This window comes from Nilaparvata lugens, chromosome 7 (assembly GCF_014356525.2).
Source record: "Nilaparvata lugens isolate BPH chromosome 7, ASM1435652v1, whole genome shotgun sequence".
In the NCBI taxonomy this organism is placed as follows: Eukaryota; Metazoa; Arthropoda; class Insecta; order Hemiptera; family Delphacidae; genus Nilaparvata; species Nilaparvata lugens.
In genome coordinates this window covers 33,105,346-33,128,465 of record NC_052510.1, presented here as the reverse complement: position 1 = coordinate 33,128,465, position 23,120 = coordinate 33,105,346, and the positions used below count along the sequence as shown (strand labels likewise).

General features: G+C 32.9%; 1 protein-coding gene across 1 annotated transcript in view; it reads right to left on the bottom strand.

The window, feature by feature from the left end:
* LOC111043315 overlaps positions 1–23,120 on the bottom strand; it is a 299,604-nt gene that overhangs the window by 18,876 nt on the left and 257,608 nt on the right. Inside the window, exons 5-7 of the mRNA XM_039431910.1 lie at positions 9,986–10,247; positions 7,936–8,168; positions 3,132–3,301 (exon numbers count right to left, since the gene is read on the bottom strand). Of these exons, the coding sequence (XP_039287844.1) occupies positions 3,132–3,301; positions 7,936–8,168; positions 9,986–10,247 (665 nt within the window). The remainder of the gene's footprint in view (positions 1–3,131; positions 3,302–7,935; positions 8,169–9,985; positions 10,248–23,120) is intronic.

The window sequence follows — 23,120 nt, the reverse complement described above, 5'->3', positions numbered from 1 at the left end:
CTTGCCTTGTCTGTGTATATAAATATACTGTAAAACTGTAGGCTACCCACTCACTGCTCGGTTGAGGAAGGAAACTCAGTTTCCGAAAATTTCCGTTTCTAATGTAAGTTTTTAATGTTTTCAATCTAGATCCCACTCACTAGATTGAAAACATTAAAAACTAACATATTATATATATATAATATAGACATATTATAGACATATATAGACATATTATACACATACATACATAGACATACATACATACATATTATAGACATATATATAATATATATAACATATTATATATATATATATATATATATATATATATATATAGAGAGAGAGAGAGAGAGAGAGAGAGAGAGAGAGAGATTGATTGATTGATTGGCTGCCTTTATTAAAAACCTAGGAGGGCGAAGTTAGGGCGCAGCCGGCCCTCTCTTACACTTAACCCTCCAATACAATTCTAAGTAAAACTAAAACACTATACAACAAAGATTATAAGATAAAATGAAACAATTTACAAAATAATAAAATTTTCAAATAGCGAAAGAAAGAAAGAAGAAAAAACAATTTTCTTTCTAATTTGAATTAGTGAAAATAATACAATGAGAAAAAGAGAAAACTGAAAAGTGAAAACGGAAGAAACGTCAGTTCAAAATCCATAGATCATTTCGATAGAAGAAAAAAGAAGAAAGAGAGTAATAAATTAAAGAAGGAAGAAAGGACACACACACGCACACACACACACACACACTAACACACACGTTAAGATTTAGTGAACATTCCAGCCGAGTCCACCACCTCTGATCCACCGCAAGACAGCCGCACCGAACCGACGATGTCCCTCAACAAGCCTTAGCTCAGCAGGCAGAGAATTCCACAAACTACAGGCTGTCACAAGGAACGACTTGTTGTACATAACAGTCCTATGTGTTGGGACAGCCAGCAGATGGGATCCATGCCGCGTTCCTCCACGACCAAAGTCACCCAAGTAACGGTACTCTACTGCCAGATACTTAGGGGTTTTAGTTTTCAATATCTTATAGAGGAAGCACAAAGCATGATGTGATCTACTCTCATGCAGCTTCATAAGTTCAAGTCTGTTAAAGTATTCAGTTACATGGTCGTCACGTCTCAGGTTAAAGATAAAGCGAACACAGTAATTATGTGCACGCTGCATCCTCTGCAGAAGTTGAACTGTCATGTCAAGAGTCACAATGTCACAGTAGTTGAAGATCGGGAAGATCAGAGTCTTGACCAACATAACCTTCGTTGAAAAGGGAATGAAGTCAGAGATCCTCTGAGAGAGAGAGAGAGAGAGAGAGAGAGAGAGAGAGAGACAAGGCAAGGTCATAATTTTGTGTTCAACTAAAATTCCTCTATTTTACCAGTAGCACATGACACATAAAGAAAAAAATTATTAAATTGCTCGGGAGAGATTGGATTGAATGACCTGTTTTGTTGAATTCACCAGATTACCTTCATTCTTGACAATTTGCCAGGCTGCCTTGCATTGATTTTTAGCCTCAGCTATAAATTTACCATTAGCTACAAGTTTTGTCCTAGAGATCTCTTGCTGGTATCTTATCTTTAAATTCTTGAACATAATTTTATACTCAAGGTTATTAGAGCTCTTCCATTTGTTATATATCACAAGAAGTAGTTTACGCATATTATCAAGTTCAGGAGTAAACAAGTTTATCACAGATGCTTTCTTCTTACCATTTCTATTTCTAACATTTATGTATGGACAGCTCACATTGAAATACTTTGTAAAAATATACAAGAAGTTCCTAACAATACTATTTACATCTTTGATATAAATATCAGACCAGTCTGCGGTAGTCAATAACTGTCTGAAATAGTTTAAATTCTTATAAACAGGTGTAACTTTGGTAACTTTTAGAAAATCAGGAAAAACTCCTTCACTCAGTATATAATTTTCAATATAAGTCAGTTCAGATATAGAAACATCAACTAAATTTTTCAAGAAATAATTTGACATACAATAAACATCCTCAGATTTTGAGTGACTCATTCTATTTATAATAAGACAAATGATTGATTCATCAACCTTCTTAAATTTAAAATTTTGTATCCTACATGACCCGGATGGATTAAAAACACTTAAAAACTTACATTTAAACGAGAATTTTCGGGAGCTGGGCTCCCTTTGACTTCCTGGTTGATTGACAAAGGGGGCCCAGCTCCAGAAAATTCTCGTTTAAATGTAAGTTTTCAAGTGTTTTTAATCAATCCGTGTCGTTCAACTTGAGCCATTTATCAACAGCAATACAAAACGTTTAGAAATATTTTTCTTTATAAGAAATATATATATATATATTATATATATATATATCTATATATATATATATATATATATATATAATATATATATATATATATCTATATATATATATATATATATATATATATATATATATAATTTATAATTTAATCTCTGTAAAGAAAAATATTTCTAATTTTCATAAAAATATTTCTATACATTCACATTACACTAGACATAGGGATGATATAACTAGACCTACAGTTAGATTGACTAAAACTCTAAAAAGTCATGAGTACCTACTACAAATTCGCATGTTTAATTTACTACCAGATAATGTTAAGCAGTTACCATAGAAAACGTTTTGTATTGCTGTTGATAAATGGCTCAAGTTTGAAGCTTTCTATTCTGTTAATGAGTACCTGGAATATTTCAATGTATATGTGTAAATTTGTTCGTTTCTATGGTCCAACTTGTGATATTTTACTACAATATTTCAATGTCTATTTGTAAATTTGTTTCGTTTTTATAGTCCAACTTGTGATATTTTACTTATTATTGACGAAGCCTATTGCTTACATTTTTGTAATGTTGTTTTATGGCCAATAAAGATCTTGATTGTTGATGCATCTCATTCAAGAAATGCTGATAGTTTCAAGTGTACAAATTTGTCTATAGGCATTTGAATCAGGTTCTTATTATAAAAGTAAATCACCAAAAGATATCACTTCATATTACAAAGGAAGAACTAGGCTCAGTTGTCACAGTACCGGTACTAGAAGTTTCATGGAAATGGACCCATATATTTTATGAATTTTCAAGAACTAGTAACATGTGAATTGACAATGGTTTTATTTACCTGGATGAGCTGTTGTCGCGGTCCCAGTGACGGCCGAGGGCAGGCGACAGTCTGTCGTTGGAGTCGCCGGTTGCGGTGCGACTGCCCGTGCCCGACACGTAGTGGACGATCGCCGACGTCACCTCCTTGATCGACGTCCGCACCTCGTTCAGGTTTGGCGTGTTCTGAGCCTGCACAGCAACAATACAAAAACATCATTCTCATCAAGTACGTATAGAAAGTGAATGAATAGAAACATTATATCAATAATATAGAAAGTTGGAAGATCTATTAGGAATTGCGGTTAACCAACAGCTGGAATACTGTATAATAATTACTTCAAATGAAAGCTATATATAAGTCCCAGAACTTAGGAGACTTCTGCTACTGCAAATATTGGGAAGTTTCATTCCTCAAACTTTCTTCAGCTATTTAGTTCTTCGGTTAGAATTTGCAGTAGCAGAAATCCTTAGTTCTATTCATATAGCTTTTTCTTATTGGATAATTTGAATAATTATTACACAGTGGAAATATAAAGTATTGTCTTCATATTCCACCTTTTAGTGAATGTTGATTTTTGTTCAATTTATTATAAATTCAATTTATAATTTTATATTTAATTCGTTTTATACCAACCGCAATGAGATATGTATCATCTCTGTGGATACGTCATTTTATAAAAAAATGTTGTGAATCAAATTGAAATGAATTTGGGATTTCACTTTACTTTTCATTGTTATTACAGAATAAGTCATTGTTCAAGTGAAATACGAAATTCAATATCTGTACTGGAGCTTCCATAATATAGGCATGCCTCGGGAGTACCTAATTTCCATTCATATTCAGATATTTCAAAAAATAATGTACCGTACTGCAGTACTTTATTTATAGTACTTGGTGAAATTCTGCAATAGATTAATTTAAGATCAGTTGGAAGGGAAATTTCTTGAATTTCTGAGCCATTTTTCAATAGCTGAGAGCTTACAAAAAATATTGATTCAACGATACCAAAATAAATAGGTACTGAGAATATTTTTCTAATAGATTTTTCTCATATCCTAATCATTGAAGAATCGAATCAAAATTTCCTTTTTCGTGAACAAGATATCTTCAAGAAGGGTAACTAATATTGCATTATGGGAAAATGATATAATGCTGTAGAAAATATTGCAATCTATAGTCCGTGCAAACCTTAGTTTGCAGCATGGGGCTTTATGGACAGTGCTATTTTAATATAATAATTATTATAGGAGTACACTATTGCTGTTTTTATATGTTGAAAAATGATTCTATCAAAAAGACGTTCTCTTTTTCGCTCTTTCTCTCACACGATAAGCTCATAGGGCCTTTGGAATCTATGAAATCTGGCAGCACTGTATTCCATAAAAGAAATTATGTAATCTATAAGTTTGCAGACAGGAATGGGATTTTCGTATTGAAAAGGAGCTTGAAATTGAGATTAGTAAGACTTAACTTAACTGATTAAATATTCATTGTCCAAATTAAACTAATTGATGAACTGAGATGAACCAACAATCTTAATGCACATTGCGTTATAATAGTTTCGTAAGTTAATTATTGATGCAAACATTGAAGTAGCACAATACTATGAAGTTATTTCGAAGCATTACTCAGAGATTGTGATAATTACTTTGTCACTGTTAAAGTTGTAACATTTGCTTATTGGGACAAGACAACAGTCACGTCATTCTAAATGTTCATTAGAATCAACTGAGCTGTTGAGCTGAGCCTCAATGAAGACTTCATAGTGATGGGTCAACTAAAATATAAGAGTAAAGTCCAGTGGAGTAATTGCGATACGGTACTCAACAGTGACGACTCATGTATGTATGTCAAATTGGGAACATCCTAATTGAAGAAGTTCAAGCGATTTCAATCCAAGAAATAGATTTAAAGTATGTTAATGGGTTTGATGAGATGTATAAAAATTCGTTGAATGGAAATTGATATTGTGGAATTTTTCCATGATTGAAAAAACGCAGTTTCATTTTTGTCACATTTATTATACTTTTGTATAGGACTGCAGTTTCATGTTGAAACCAACACTACAGATGAAGATGTGTTGGTTTCAACAGTCCTGAACAAAAGTATAATAAATGTGGATGTGACGAAATAAAACTGTGTTTTTTCAAGTGAAAAATCTATTTTTAAAAAATATTATCATAATATTAATATTATGTTGATACAATATAATTATGATTGATGTGCAATCATAGATAGATAGATAGATTCCTACTATATGAATGTAAAAGTGTTTATTTTGGTACTGTACCAGATTTGACGAAACATTATCTTTAGAGAACTACTTGAAGCATTTACACTCAAGATTGGAAAAATATTCTGGGTATCAATTTGACAGTTTGATACATCTATTCTAATCTCGTAAATCAAACTTAATTTCTATCAATGATCGATTCAATGAATAATGTTGATCGATCAATTGATAAGTTTCATTTAAATATGATGCAAGGCGGTATCATTTATAATTATTTATACGATACTGTGCTATTGACAATGAGAATAGTTATTTTACATGGTGAACGATTCAACTATTTCAGTGACGATAATATAATCAGTGGATAATGTAGGCTCTACTAACTTGAAGACAAAGCCAATGAACAATTTACAGAGACTGACATTCAAATTCTTATCAGTGTGCCCAATACAATGTCAATCTGGTTTGAAGCTAACACGCCGATTGGCATCATTTCAAGCAGTCTGCATCCTAATCAAATTTGAAGTACGATTTGAAACGCTTTAAATCCTTATACATAGTGTTACATTGGAGATGGTCCATAAAAAAATCATGAAAAAATCGAGTGACAAGCTTAATTGGAAATTTGTCATTTTCAGAGGTAATGCTGCAAAATTGCTCCAATCAAGCTGATGTAATTCTTTTTTGTCTAGTTTATACCAATGACTGCAATAATCGATTCGATTAAGAATGATATTGCATAAGATAAGATAATATACATTCATATCGATTTCATCCTAACTTGAACTATTCCAACTATAATCCTAACTATAATTCCAAGAAGCGTTACTTAGATAGCAGTTCAAACAGGCAGAGTTGAAAGTACTATTGTAGAAGTGAACGAATGGCTTCTTAAAAGGTTAGTAATATAATTCCAATTATATGATATTATATTTTTTAGTATTATACTCGTAATACCACGCATCAATGACAATTGAGGGTGGTTGTGATTTATTTTGTGGAAGTTAATTTATTCCCATTTTTTCTCAATCCGAGCATTATTAGTTTGACATGAGGCATGGTTGTAACTGAAAAATTGAACCAATGAGAAAATTGCAGCCAACAAATTGGAATAAAGCAAATTAGTTTCTTAATTGTTAGTAAGATTAGGCAGTTGACACCTGGTTTTCCAGTAGATTTACCTTTAGTAAATTTGGGCAGGTTACCGGAAGCATCTAACTTTAAGCATTTGACACCTATTTGAACAGTGTGGATACTTACATGGATATGTAAACTGTTCAAGTTACTTGAGTATTTTACTTGACTAATACTTGCTATTACTTGTTATTTACAGTTACTTGAGCATTTCAACTTTTCAAATTACTTGACTATTACTTGCTACTGCTACTTGAGCAAGTAAACTGTGCAAGTTACTTGAACATGTTACTTGACTGTTACTTCAGCAACTGAACTGTTCAAGCACGTGTCCACCGGAACAAAGCAAATGCGTTTCTTATTTCTTAATGATTGTGTAAAATTAGCCAGTTAACACCATTAATACCTGGTTTCCAGTAGATTCACTTTTAGTTACTTGGGGCAGGTTATCCCATGTAACTTTGTAACCATATGTAAACATGTGACCATAAACGTGTGGACACCTATTTGAGCCGTGTGGATGATTAGCTGAACATGTAAACTGTTCACGTAGGTGTGCACACAGGAAGAGTTATTGGGCCATATGAAAAAAGTTGAGCATTTGCTTATACTTATAAAATATAGAGCATTTGCTTCATTTTCTATGAATAAACGTGAGCAAGACCTTTTGCTCATGCTCATCAAAAAAATAGTTTGAGCATTTGCTCAAAAGTAAAAGCTTTTGCTCAAAATTGTATGAATAAACTAGAGCATTTGCTCAACTTTTGAAGCAAATGCTTCAAAAAAGGTGAGTCTAGTCTAGAGCAGCTTATCACCTTTTGCTTATAGTAAAATGGCTCAACTAATTCGTATGAGGAAGAGGAATCTATACCAGATACGATCACAACCAATACTTGAGAACTATAAAACTCGTTTTAGATTCTACCATGATACATATCACCATTTTCCCTACAAAAGAATAAATACAAAAGATACCTGTTATAAAGATAGCCATCACAAAATAGGAAATAGGTATTTAAGAAGATGAAAGTGTAGACGATTATAAGAAGGCTATTGATATTATAAGAATATGCTGAAGATTATTATAGAGATGACATTTTTTCACGCTATTTCAAAATTCTAAACTCAACTAACCTAAAACTCTATTCATAAATAGAAAACAGAGCAGACGACGCAAACACAAGCGGTGCACCCTATTTGCATATTTAGCGCTTCCGTGAGCTATAAAAAAATCAAGGCTACAAAAGCGAATCAGCTGATGAAAAATCTCTAAAATACATGAGCATTTGCTCCAGAGTTCAGGAGCATAAGGTAAGAGTAAAAGGTAAAGCTTATTCATACAAAAATGAGCAAATGCTTTTGCTTCTACCTTTTGCTCATGAGCAAAACCTTATGCTCCATGCTCTTGCTCATGAGCATTCGCTCTGGTTTTATTCATATGGGCCATTGACTGACCGATGGTTTTTGTGGGAGAATGCCGGCGGCAAGGCGTTCGGCGGGCGTGCGGGGCGGACGAGTGAGCCGCTCCTGCGATCGCCAGCCGAGGTAGGGCTGCCGGCAGTTGAACGACGAGCGAGCTGAACCACAGGGTGACGTCGATGTGGAGGTGGCAGCTGAGTTCAGGCGACTCGTGCTCCATCGCGTAAAGCCCACGTGCGGCGTCGGGCTTGGGCTCACTACCTCGCCACCTACAAACCACAACATCAAGTTCAAATTTGTAATCTTCAAATACATAAAATACTTTATGTTGTTTCCCCATGATGAAACACTACATAATTATCAATAGAAAATAATTCTATGCTACCCGTTACTGTATAGAGATTATTAACAAAGTAATTGTATTGTGGGGTCGATCATGAAATAACAATAATTAGTTACATTTTAATAAGTTACTACTTCAATAAATGTCCTCATCTCCAATAACGCTGAATCATTTCAACTCGAAATTTTCATTCTATATGGATCATATAGATTTCAAAATTGAGTTTTGTAGCCGAATCAAAAAGCCGATTCGAATCGAAAAGCTAAACTGAAACTTGTTTGGAAGTATGAGCGATTTGTATCAGTACTTAGGGTACTTGAAGGACTTGTATGAGTACTTAGGGTACACTTTAGGGGGACTTGAAGTGGAAAGAATCTTCTCAATTTTATGAGTTGTCATCTTCAGTTATCTATTTGAAATGTATGAGGACATGTGTGAACGTGAACGCATATATGATTGGTCTGGTTATATTTGTATGCCATATAAATAATTATATTGTATGCCACCCAACCAGGCGAACACAATTACATAGCATCAATATTAGTAGTAAATCTCTACTTTTCCATACATTCTGAACGTAGGAACACCACCTTGATTGGAACAATAAATTGTGGTTTTATTTTTCAAGGAACAATCCTAATAGATAATAATCATTTCTGGAAACATTCTCTTGACTTCCAGAGTCCCTAAATCTCATCCATGTACATTCATACAATAATGTTGCATTTCTTCAAACTACAATTGTTATTTCGTTCTCATTATTAGTTTAACATCTCACATGAAGCAATTTCATGTTGTGGCTTCATACGATTTCTGGAAGCAATATTGTGGCTTCATACGATTTCTGACCATTCAACGTCAATCATTAAAGCAGATATCAATACTTCATATAAGGTTACGTGTTTACTTCTTAATTGTAGCCTATATTGTACAGGTATATTGTGAGTGAAATATTATGAATGAAAGGTATATTATGAATGAAAGAATGGAGTTAGGATATGGAAAAGGGAATATCATAAATGGGTTCAAGCCTATCAACTCTCAGCCTAAAGTGTCAGTAACAATACTTTCAGAGACTGTTTTGCATCAATATAATATAAGAAGTACTTTTTATAGTGTTCACTAGGTACATCAATAGTAATAGTAAGCTAGTCCATAGTAAACATTGAAAAACGAGAAATGATTTGTTACATTTTCTCACTGTAACATGGAACATATTATTTTTGGAACATTTATGTACCAGTTCCAAAATCCGATAGATGAACAGTTTTAGACTGGTACGAACAGAACGAGTGGGTCGCGGTGTAAATTTCTATCGATACCACTAAAACGTAGCTGTTTAAGATAGAAACATTTGAATGTCATCGTGGTCAACGGAAATCTAGAATTAGGCCCGTATGCAGATGCTCATTTTGAACGGAGAAATGCCAGTTGTTCGTTTAAACCCTGAATGAAATACATTATGATAAATGCAACCGTATCTACAAGTAAACGTGGTTTAGCGTTAAACGTAGATTGTGCATAATATGGCCCTTGACCGTAATGTTCACTCTTTGCTTTGCAATTTGGTTGTGTTAAATGAAGGTCGATCGCGAGCGTGACCTACACTGCTATCTAAATATCGACATGACCGTTCTGTTCGTACCCCAAGTCTGTTGTTCTCTCCCCATGATTTGTGATATTGATTGTATTATGATGAATGATTGAAAATTGACCAATTGTTGTTGTAGTGATCTAGCCTACCAGTTGGACTACGTGGAACCGCTGACTGACTGGATCCGAGACTGGAGAGTGACGTGGTCTTGGAGCCGAGGCCCTGCCAGCCGCCCAGCGTCGAAGCGGCGTCGCTGTGTCTCTTCTTGAGCAGGAAGCCCTGTTGCGGCAGAGTACTGTTCTTGTACCAGTCGGGCACGTTCAGTCGCTGCAGCGAACGCTGCACGCGCAGCTGGTGTTCGGACATCACACGGTCTGCGCCGCCCACCTTCTGCAGCTCATTCTCCGGCGGCTAAAACAATACATTATTTCTTCAAAATTGTGTCTCGTTCAAGATTACAAGGAATGTTTTAATGAGAGACCTACTACAAATAATCCTAGCACCAAAAGAAACAAAAGTCATTAAAAATTGTTGCTTATAAGTATAGGAGATAGAGGAGTAGAGGAAAAACTAAGATAAATAAATAAAAGTAGATGAAGGAATAGATAAACAAAGAGTAGAGAAAATTCATTGATACTACAAAATATTTTATTTATTTATTTTATTTTATTTATCTATAATTTTTACAAAGTAGCACTGATTGGGAGAGAAAACTAAGGATACTCCTTGTACTATTTCTCTCCTAAATTTAAATAACATTTTAAATGTCCAAAATAGGGTTATGGTTTCACTTTCCTAAAATTTAGTTCATTTTCACTAAAAAACAACAAAAACTAAGAATTTTAAATTTTGACGATTAAAAACAGAATAAAAACCAAAAATATCACACTCAAATCACCATTAATTGGAACATTTTTGCGTAATTTCACAAAATGTAGAGCCAGAAAAAACACAACTCACTATTCAGAACAGCTGATTGAATTTGGATTCAACAGCACGACATATTGTAACATGTAACGTTATTTTTGCCGTCACAAGCAGGGCACATACTTGGCCGCAGTCGGTAGAGCAAAGATTTTTGAATAGAATTGATATTTTTTGTGACTCCTGAAAGAAAAATACCACCAGTTTCTTACCAGCTCTTCTAGGAGCTCAAACAATTCTCTGCTTTCGATGGCTGCAAACGTCGGCTAATACTATGACCCCTGATTTTTTCCAAATCAGATGTGATGGTCCTGAATAAATTGAATAAATCTTGGGAACGTATTATTTCCAAAGATTTAATAATCAATGCTGTATATCGCCAATTTATCCAACTTATTCGGTGAAGAATACAATTGGTTGATAATTTTAAAAATAGGTCAATATTGATAATAAAATAGACTATAACAAGATTGGTCATGCATGAAGATAGGATAATAAATAAAGGGTACACCATTCAACAAACATAAAAAATATAATTACATAAAATATCAATGAGCAATAATAAAAAATAGAGCAACAAATTTTATAATATAAAAATAATATAAGAGCATATATATATATATATATATATATTATATATATATATAGCACCTAACAGAAAACACTTTAAAGTTTTATAATATAGATATAAGCAGGATACACACAACACGGACAGATTAAAAACTTACATTCAAACAAGAATTTTCGGGGAGCTGGGCCCCCTTTGTCAATCAACCAGGAAGTCTGATATATATATATATATATATATATATATATATATATATATATATATATATATATTATATATATATATATATATTGAAAAATATCTCAGACAGCTCACTAAGGCCAGTTTCACACTGCAGAGACCTCGCTCCTGGAATATCATATTACGGAAGATCATATTTCATATTTTGCAGCTCTCCTGTACTTTCACATGGGGATCTTACAAATAAGCCGACACATCTAACAACTACGCCGACGATTGCTCAAAGTATGACTCATCACTTTTTCTCAAAGTCTAACTTCCTTAAAAATATAGATAGAAGATTTCTGATTTCGGATTTGGATTCAGCGACCCCAAATTCTTTACAGTGTAAGTCCTATTTTCAAAAATACCCGAAAACAAGGGAGTTATAGCTGTCTTTAATATAGCTTTCCATTATCATATGATTATATAGTACATAGTAAAATAATACTCCTGCCTCACAAAGGGACAGGCAAAGGTTTTAAGAAGTTTTTGAACACCTGAGAAGTTTAAACATGAACATTTTTAATTTTTAAAAGTTCTAGTTTTCCAAAAAAATATTGAACTATGAAAAGATGAATCCAAATATGAAATCATAAGTCATCTCCACTCATCACCCAATAAAATAGGAGGAAAAGGAATGTTGTACAGTAAAATTCACTGAATTTCAATTGTCATTCAACAATCCAATTTATCAGGTTCAAATCATTGAATATCACTTTAAATTCCCAGCAATTATTGACTATTTCTTTTTACAATCAGAAAAATCTATTATGAACATACAGTATAAACATTGTGCTGATCTGAATCGATCTATGGTAATAATAGGAATTGAAAGAATAGAAAATGTCATGGCATTCCAAGTAGTGATGTCTGTGTATTAGAACTGCTGAGTTGATAATGCATACTGAAAAAAAGTCATGAACAGCTCAGACCAGCCTGGCCTGTGATGAACCTGTATAAACAATTCATAGAATTCTTAGAATTCATAGGAACGGTAAAAAATCAATTTTACAAAAATCGATGTACATGTAACTGGATATAGAAGATCAATACGATAATGTTCTCTATCACAATTTAATCATAGAAATGTTTAAGTGAAAACGTTGGGCACAAACCTTCTGCCATGAGGAGACAAATAAATTTATGAAAAGCTTGATAGCTTGAATAGTGATCTGATATTTGTTACACGTTTTTATTCTAAGACATAATATGTCTTAGACTAATTTTTAATGTTTCTTCAATCGGCAGGAAAACTTTGGTTTTTCAAAGTTATCTTACTCCCTTATTTTGGGGTATTTTCAGAAATCAAGATAAATAACCTACCAAATTTCCTACACGAATACAGTGTGAGTTGTATTACAATAGCTACAGTACTTACCTACTGTATAGTACAGTACCTGTTCGTTTTTACCATATAATTATATGATAATAGAAAGCTTTATTAAAAACAGTCATAGCTTCCTTGTTTTCGGATATTTTCGAAAACGGGACTTACGCTTTAGAGAATTTGGGGTCGCTGAATCCAAATCCGAAATCAGAAATCTTCTATCTATATTTTTAAGGAAGTTAGACTTTGAGAAAAAAGTGATGAGTCATACTTTGAGCAAACGGTGGCGTAGTTGTTATATCTTGCCTCTGCTTGCCTCAAGGGGAAAAGTCGTGACAAAACGAGGTTCCTGGATAGAAGTCACCATGTGAAAGACACGATTTGACTCAATGTACTTCAACAAAAAAACGTGAACACTGTTCAGTGTTCAAGTTGCACGTCTCCTATCGTGTGAAAGTAGCCTAAGGATTTACTTTGCTTATTAGCATCAATTAATACCATGTGCTTCTTTAATCAGCGTATATACTTTCAAACTATACAGCTCAGTTGTCGACTTGCTGTTACTTGTCAAATAAAACTTATAGATCTTATACTTCCAAGTAAATATGAAAAATATTAATATTAAAGTATATATCTCAGGGCTTGGGTTCGGCCTCTGGTGGAAATCAGATAAATCAATTTATCTTATGAACATGAGCTTCATAAAAATCTAATAAATTACTGATAAAAAAATATGAGTGAGCTTATAATTCTAATGAATCAAATATTAATAAATATTCTATCTGCATATTTGAATAATTAATCTCATAAATGGTTCTTAAGAATAATCCCTATATGTTTTAAGACTTGTGCAAGTATTGATATTACTTTTAATATTTAAATAACCCTTTGACGAGCTAGCTTTATTTATCTGTGATTATTTTGTAGCACTGAGGACCCTCCTAATAACTTTTTCAAATGAACTCACATGTTGATTTTTCACAATTTATTATGATGGCGATCCAGATTCGTTTTGATGTCCTAAGCCTTTCTGGTGGGCTGCTGTCATCTTCTCCAATGAGATTATTTAAATTTAATGACTCATGTCATACTATGACTTCACTGAGTCTTATGAAATTAATTTCTGATTATTCAACTTTAGATTTTTAAAACATAAGATTATTTAAAAAGGGATCTAGTCTTGTGCTCTCTGAATTGGTGGATGTCCCTGGTGACCTCTGGCAAGCAAGTGGGCTATGGATCTTCCCCTATTCTTTTACAACCACACTTCCAACTTTTCAATTTACATGAAATTTAAATATCCACTCTCATTGGTGGATTTGAAATACTCTGCTATGACGTTATTCAAAACTGTCGAATAGTCCATAAGAAACTGTTATATTACTACCCAATGAGTGAATATTTTAGTCTTAAACTCTTATTTTATATGTGTTACATAAATCTGTGTTCTAAATAGATTACAATTTCTTATTGTTTATATAAATAATACATGTATATTTTAAATTAATTTGCTTTTACCGCTGGTCAAATACTGCATTGTGATTAGTACATTCTAAAACTACATCATGTATCCATGTGCTGAATAAAGTTACATCCCATTTCCTTCATCTTTTTATTTGTTTTTTACATTTTGTTCATGCTTGTTTGATATAATAAATATTTTTGTGTTTTCTAAAACGCTTTTTCATTTACATTGATTTGGCATGCTTGCTTACTAAACCCTCTGATCATACTTTGAGCAAATGCTATTTATACACAACTAATTTGCCACAAGGTGTCAGGCAAATTCTCAAAATATATGGCTTGACTGATTACTTAGGTTGCCGGCTAAATGCCAAAGAACCTAACCTGAATATTATATATTTTATTTTATTGAATAAATAGCAATAATAATTTTATTTTCATTTGGCTGTTCAAAACCATAGCCTTGAGAGCTGTTATTATCTAATCTAGGCTGTTGACACTGTATCTGGTGATAACGATACAGCTGCTTCCTTGAGACCTATCAATTTCCTTTCATTTCAAGATTTTGTGGAATATCCAAAATTATATTCTTACACAACACCTCCGAATTTGAATTCAAAATATTTGAGAATCAACAATGTTTTTAATACTAATTCTAACTCATACATACAAACATAACCTAAAAATAATTGCTGAAATCATTTTCATAGCTTCTATAATGATTTGCAGACTCTATTTGCATATGCCCCCTATTCCTCATCTCAATAACAACATTTTTCCTCCTTACAAACATAATAACAATATAAATATAACCTCCAATTTCACTTTCTTTTCTCACATAAATGATACAAAGATTCTCAAGTCTACCGCTCGTCAGTATTACCAACTGACTCCCTCACAAGTGTGTATCATACAACATGTGACTTCTCATACAATAAACTTTTTTCAAATATATTCTGGTGACGTGCTGGGCTCATACATTAATTATATATAATTTCTAGGTCTCACTTATATTTAACAATGTTGTCTAGATAAAAGATACGATTTTGGCTATACTATATGTTTGGATCTTTGGTTTTACAAAATTTGAGGTAACTGAGTTTGTTTGAGGGTTTGGTAACTACATATAATAATAAATATAAAACATTAAAATAGATATATAAACACTAATTGAATACACAGATAATACATATAACCACAAAAACTGATTTTATCATTCTACCAGCTGGTCGATAACAGCTTCTGGTTTTGATCAAATTGGTGTTGGCTAGCCTATGATACATCCCTTTCCACTTTCAATACATCACAATTTTTCTTACTGGTTTGGTTTCAGTTAACCTAACTCTTTGATTATTCACATTTGAAGGTAATTATCTCACTTTATTTCAATTATTCTACCTTGTGGCCTTTTTTAAATGATAAATAATAGAGAGAAAACAAATTATTTAAAAATGTTCCCTGATATGTTGCAGGTTTCTATCAGCCTAGACGGATTTATGACGAATTTATTGTTTTTATTTGTGTTCTTATCATATTTTTTCAAATTCGATAATAGAGCTTGTAAAATTTTCTTGGTTTTCCTGTATCTTCTTGTGTTGTGTTGCTGCTGTAGATATTGATGTGGGCGGTTAGGTTATCTGCTATCCTTGTTGCTATCGATAGATGAGGCTGTCCTAATGATAATTTATCTTCATAAATTTAAAGCCCCGAAATCTTGTATACTTCTTCAAACTTTTCATTGATCCGGTTCCATTTAATCCATTTTTATGTCTAATCAACCCATTGGGTTTCATGTCTCTATTTTTGTGTTTGTCACTATAATACTCATTTGATATCTTCAACTTACATTTATTATTAATCATCATGACCATAACAATAAGCAATTTAACAATACAGGATTTCCAATCGACAATAATACCTTCTTTTAACAATAGCCTAATACAACTTTCATCATCACATTATTATCACAGACTCTAAATAATAACACAGCCATAATAACAATCATAATACAGTTACCCAATACATTTAATATCTCTTTCATAGCATATCCTTTCCATAGATAACAATCAGGTACTTTTATTTTCACTAGATTACTCCTTATTTCTTCTAATTCCACACATTTTCCATCCATTAGTTTCTCACAGTAGACTACTCTCCATCGTTTTCATTCAGGTAGCCATCATTAGTTGCAATGTTATTCCGTTTATTTATTTCCCAGTAGCGGTCACATTGTTCCTCCCTCGTCACTTCCGTCTCCGGGCCTTGCGGTGGATGCTCCTTTTCTCCCGGATGCCATCCTCCCAATTCTCCATCTTGGGGTCCTTGGTGTGCTGGGTAGTCGCCGGTAGTGAAACTAGTGGTGGGTTGTTGCGGTGGTGGTTCTGTTCTTTATGTTGATTTGATTATGTTGCATGCTGGTCTATGTAGGAAGTACTGCTTTGATTTGTGTTGCTATTGATCATTATCTGTGTTGTAGTGATTGCCGGTGGGATATTTTCGGGGGGAAATAATAAGTTCAACAGAGGCTGTTTTTTGCAGGATAGTTTGGGTGCATGGTTGGTTTTATTCCTTGGTGGCAGGGTATTGTAGTAGTGGATCGGTTCTTGTTGTAGATTTAAGCGGGTTGCATGTTCTACTGTATAGTTTGTGCTTACTTGTTGTGGTGGCAGGTTATAATTTCTATTATAATTATTATCAGTATGTCTGGCATTTGTGTTCAAACGGTCACGGCCATCATAGAAACTCCTTTGACTGAACTGACTTCTTGAACTGACGCAACTTGAATAAAAACTAATACAAGTAATTTGTTCAAATTACAATGATTTGCTGTACATAACGTAAGTAGGGTAATTAACTACACTCTTAATAAATGTAGTAGAAACACTACAATTATCTACATAAATCAGGACATTAGAACATTGTTATTGTAGCAAAAATAGACTATGGTAGAATGGTTAATAGCTGAAGTAGACTATTGATATCACAGAAAGAAAATAGAGCATAATATGAATAATTTGAACTATAAAGCATTATCAAATCCAGGTTCAGATGGGATCTCTTTTCTGAAAATGGAAAACAAACCATTCCAGGGTCCACACACATTGACGGATATATTTCAACTGATCATGAAAGAGATCGTCTGGTACGGGCTAAGAACTCTTAAAATTAAGGCCAATCTCGTAACCGGAGCGAGCGATGAACAATATTTCTTCGTAACCAAATGGTCAATATAAGTATTTTATTATTCATAGCGAGCGAGACAAACATTGGACGGAACAAGCACATAAAAGGGTGAAGGTGCCTCACAAACAGGGTGAATGGTGAATTGGAGCAGTTACTTTTGTTGAATAAAACTCCTCCATTCAAGGTGACCATAAAAATTATAGTGGAACAATCGAGTATAAAAATAATAGAGGAATTTTTAGGATTTTTACCAAGGTTGTGCTTTTAGAAAAATTATATAGTGGGAACTCAGCCAATTAAGTAGCTAGATAAATAAGTTAATTGCCTTCATTTATCACACTTGAAATAATATTACAATGTATTGAAGACGAAGTTGAGGCAATAAGAGCCCCCTCTTCCACTTGAACCAAAAGTAGGTACCTGTCTACGGAAAAAATCTTTATTTTAAGGAAAATTTGACACACTAAAAGAAAACAGAAGGACACACGATGTAAATAATTATTATCATTTTTGTGATTGGTCTGAAATTTGGATGCTCATAGTCATTCTATACTATTCAACATGTGACAATGAATGAGGGCACCAATTCTTCATTTTATTGAACACATTGACTGCACACTTTGTTCATCTTATTGCAATGCAATTGGACAATTAAACAGATTGATCAAATATGATAATAGTGTTATGAGAACAATGCAGAAGCAGGTGTTGCTAATCGCAAACTGTATTGAACAAGTGCATAGTGCACTATCTTTTGATTCATAGCGATGCCGTCAAACCGTTTTGGGACTGGCGTCGATAATTCAAATCTGAATTGCAAATTCAAAATAGTATTCAAGACAGCAATAGGCATAAGCATGCCGTCAAGGTCCATTATTTACGGTATAGAATGCTAACAGTATTTCACATGGGACCACACACCAGGGAAATTCGTCAATCTGGTTCTATGTAACGAGTTGATGTTTCATAGTTTATGGAAAATGTTATAAGCGGCCCATACACTGCTCGTGCATTGCACATCCTGCCATTTTTTGTATTGGCACGACCAGCTTGGCATGGCACGATGAGCGCCATACACTGCAAATTCAGTTCGTTCCGTGCCGTGCTAGAAGTCGGTTGTAAAAGTGATATTTTTGGCCTGGCGAGACGAAAATCAAACCTATCCTGCTATGCAGGACGTGCTTAGCACGATATTCCTCACACACTGACACGATCCTTCCTTTTTGGCCCGACATGCAATGCTGGACCAATGTATGAGCCGCTTTACACTATGGTACTGGAATATCAAGTATGAAGACCATTGGTTCTCAAATGAAAAATAAACAGATAAAATTGAATGGAGTTCATCGATTCAGAGCACCGAAAGTGAACTAGTAAATAATAATTGAGATATAGTTGATCAATACCAGATAAATTTATAAATATCTATTCCAATCATGATCAAGTTACGATCTTCGATAAGGCAAGATTAGGGATGACTATAATGGATTTTCTAATTGTTATAGTTTGCAAAAAAATTGAAATACAATATTTTAAAGAGAAATTTGAAGGTGGGAGAGGTTTTACTCAAAATGTTGACTACAATAAATATTGATATATATTAAAGATTAATTGGTTTTTGCATTTTTAAACTATTGAAGTTTTTTCAATCATCTTTATAAATGTTTTTGAATAGGATCAACTGCGAAAAGGTTCACCTCGGTTCAATATTTGAAATAAGCTTAGAAAAATTGCAATTATTCCTATTTAAAGTTCAATATTCTCTTTTAAGTTCAATTTTATAAAAGTTATATTATTTTCAAGTTTATTTTTATGAAATATAATTATATGAATAGAAACTAATTTTTAAAATTAATCATCAATAGAATGGTGGAAGAAAAGGAATCATTGAATTATTTTTTTTATTTAAGCATTACTGTACTAGAGATTTTTAAGTTGTGATACAGTAAGAAGATTTAACAATCTAAAGTGGCCTACTTGAAGTTACTGTCTTGTAAGTGTTTATTGCATCTTCTATCTTATCTGAAGAGCTCAAAATATGTTCATACAGCCTTTCCATTCTACTCAATTTGATTTATTACAATGTTATAAAAGTACATCTTGAGGATGAGATATCTTCAACAAAAAATACTTTTGCAACTACTGATTTACAGGGCCAGAAAAAGATGTATTTTAATTTATTAATAACTCTGTCAAGTCTGAAAAGAGCCACATGAGTGAAAAGATAATATAAAGATAATCCAAGATAAGGGCCCGATTGCACATTTTATGAAACACAACTGAAATTAAAAATGGTGATTGGAGACGTGAACCTCATTGCCTCGTCTTTAATTGGTTCTCGATGTTTCTACCCGTCATTTAATCACAATTAGATTTTCAATATTAGATTACTGTACTATTCATGTTATATTGCAGCTTCATCTAAAAATATAATTTATTATACGTATTCCATTTTTCCTTTTTCCTTTAACACATATCAGGGTTATATTCTTCCAAGAATAGAAAATATTCTGCCCAAATTAACTTGAGCCTTTTAAAATGTGAAAAGCAATAACATATTTTATTAGGATATGCCTAAATGCCAAGGAACACATTTTTCTATTTGTGGGCACTGGCTATAAATGCCAAAAATTAATAAAGAACTGAGAAAATGAGAAGAAAGTGAGAAAATTTACATTGATGTGTTTCTTCTCTTATTGGTCTGTTGGTAGTATCTTATTGGTTTCAAGATGAAATAGTAATATTCAGAATTAAAAAAATCAAAGAGTACTATGCAGAGGTGTAAAGAGCTCATGAGTTAAATACTCAACAATTAATTTGAAAAAAAAAACAAACTATGTCAATTTTATAAAAAATATTTTTAATGATATATGATAAATAAGCCTGATGCTTACAAAGTTTATTTTTATGGAATATAATTATATTGTGTTTAGTTATAATTATTCATTATAACTTCAGAGCTTAATAGGCTAATAAATTTTAGTACGGGAGAAGAAGCCTGCTAAGATTAAACGGAGTTAGGAAAGTGAGATCACGACCAGAAGAAGATAATTGTGTGATAAATACACTTACCTAGAACTTCCCAAGTTTTCTCACAGATTTTCGGATGTTTTAGCCAAATAAAACACATAAGCCCTTCTCACTGACTATCCAAATGAACTTCATACAAAACAATCCAACAAACTCAGCGATTGTAGCGCGAATAGTGATGAGGACCAACACTAACACTAACACTAGCACTCTTCAGTCCCCTTGTGCAGATAGCCAACCTTGAAGCTGTTTAAAATAATGACTGATAAGAACGGTTTAATACTCGAAGCGAGTCTCTTATTCATGAGGAGATGTAGGCCTAATGAGGGCCGAGTCTCGTTGTCATACTTTGCTAACACAGGAAAAACTGAATTAGAGTGAATCATTGCATAACCATTTTAGGGAATACAATGAGCGGGAAACAGAAATAAGGATGAATAATTAATTTGCAGCTGGAAATGTGAACAATCTTTCATAATTCATTTGAAGAGTGGATATTATATTCAAAAATCATATTTGATTCAATCATCTTTGATGGGGCAGATGTCAAAGTTCTTCAAAAAAAGGATATGGAAGAACTAGATTAGAACTATGATGCAGGACAATTGATTATAAAGGAATAGCTAGTTTTTCTTATAATAGGAGAACAGTAATAAAATAAGTATACTGGTACTTTGAATAAAACTGAAAATGATTAATCACTATTGAAAGACACAAATATGGACAGGACTTTAGCCATCTCCAGTATTAAAGGTGACAAGAATATTGTGCTAGTAAATAGCGAAACACAATATTCGTTTTCACCTGAAAATTCAATTCATCCAATTTGATAAATTATACAGTAATCAATAAATGCACTGATATGAGATAGCATATGATAACAGTTCCTAGACACCATAAAACACAGAGACAGGAGATAAATCTTCGAAATTTTTCGATAGTCGTAAAAAATTCAATACCACCGAGTACAACATGTAAAACGAAACAATGTTACATAAGTTTGAGCAGGAAATTTTTCAACAAGCTGAAGCCGAACTTATCCGTACCGTTAGCTGAAATCCATTTACAATGATGGAAGCCCTAAAGAATGTCCAAACACAGCATTTGCATTAGGAGATCAATGTTTAATACTGTTTATATTTTGTTATAAAATGACTCATGTTCTATCACTACTGACTTCATAAACGGTGCCAAAGAATTTATTCAATGTTATTGTTTTTTATTGCGCTTGCATCAATTTATTTGTTGCTATTAATAATGATTTAACATTATGCATTATCTATGTATCAAGATTTCTTTCATAATATATTGAGAATAATTTTTCCATCATTGATAATTATGGTATTTCCGAGCAACAACAGACTCATCCTTATTTTCCAATGACAAATAGACTAGATAAGAATTCTTTCCCCACACACGGATTAATAGTCTAAGTGGGGAAATATATTTCCATTGATCTGTTTTTGTTTAACTATTATAGAATAGTTTCTAAAAAAAATGCAATACTATATCATTCAAGTATGTACCTACAAATCTTTCCCCCAAGATCGGATTGATATAAGTAGTACCTACAGAATTCAACTACCAAGTAAATGAATGAATTTTCAATTCTACTCTCCATTTTGATATTTGGAAAATGATTTTTGGAAATAACTGTTCATAGACTTCCCCCTCGCGGTCGACCAGAAAACAGAATTGGATTTATGTATATCGAAAGCAAGCAAAGGATGAATGGAACGCGAATTAATATTGGAATGGTTTATGAGAATGGTGGTGGGTGAAATGACCAGCAGTCAATTATTGTGACAGCACTCCACCCAATCCCCGAACGTCGTGACGTCATCAAGAGAGCCGAGAGTCGCCAATGACGTAGGTGCAGTCTGTCAAAAAACGACCACCAGTCCAATAAACGAATTGCTGTAATTTCATCAATACCTAAACAGGTGTCCTATTTTTATATTATTTATCATCAACAAGAGAGGCAATTTCATGACTTTTAAATAATGGAATAATACATTGAATATAGATAGTTTATGACTTTTTTCAATTATTTTTTGCTGTAGTAGAAAAATTAAACTATAATATTAATTTATCACTCCCTCACAAATATAAATATCATCCATGAATATTAAAGGTAATATTTCCATGAGGACATTCGAAGATGTTGAAGACAACAGAATATGTATGAGCAATAATAGTTCGTTTGACTTTGTCAAAAAAATGCTATCAACTATTTTCAGTGAATAAAATGAAGCATATTGAGAAGAGTTTTGTTGTATCAATTGGAAATCGTCATAGCATTCAATGAGAGTTTGTAAGTACAGCGAATCAGTGATAAAAATTGAGGACATCTCAATTCAACACATCTGAATGAAAATAAATGTAATTAACATTAATAATGTGGAATCCCTCTATCATTGTTAACTAAGCTGAATGTCACAGTATTAATGAATTGAATGAATTAGTACAGTATTAAAACTAAATTTAGTGTGGTTTCAACTCACATGACAAGGTAGTTCCTCGTGGATAACAGTCATAACCATTTTGACGACGAAAGCAAACGATG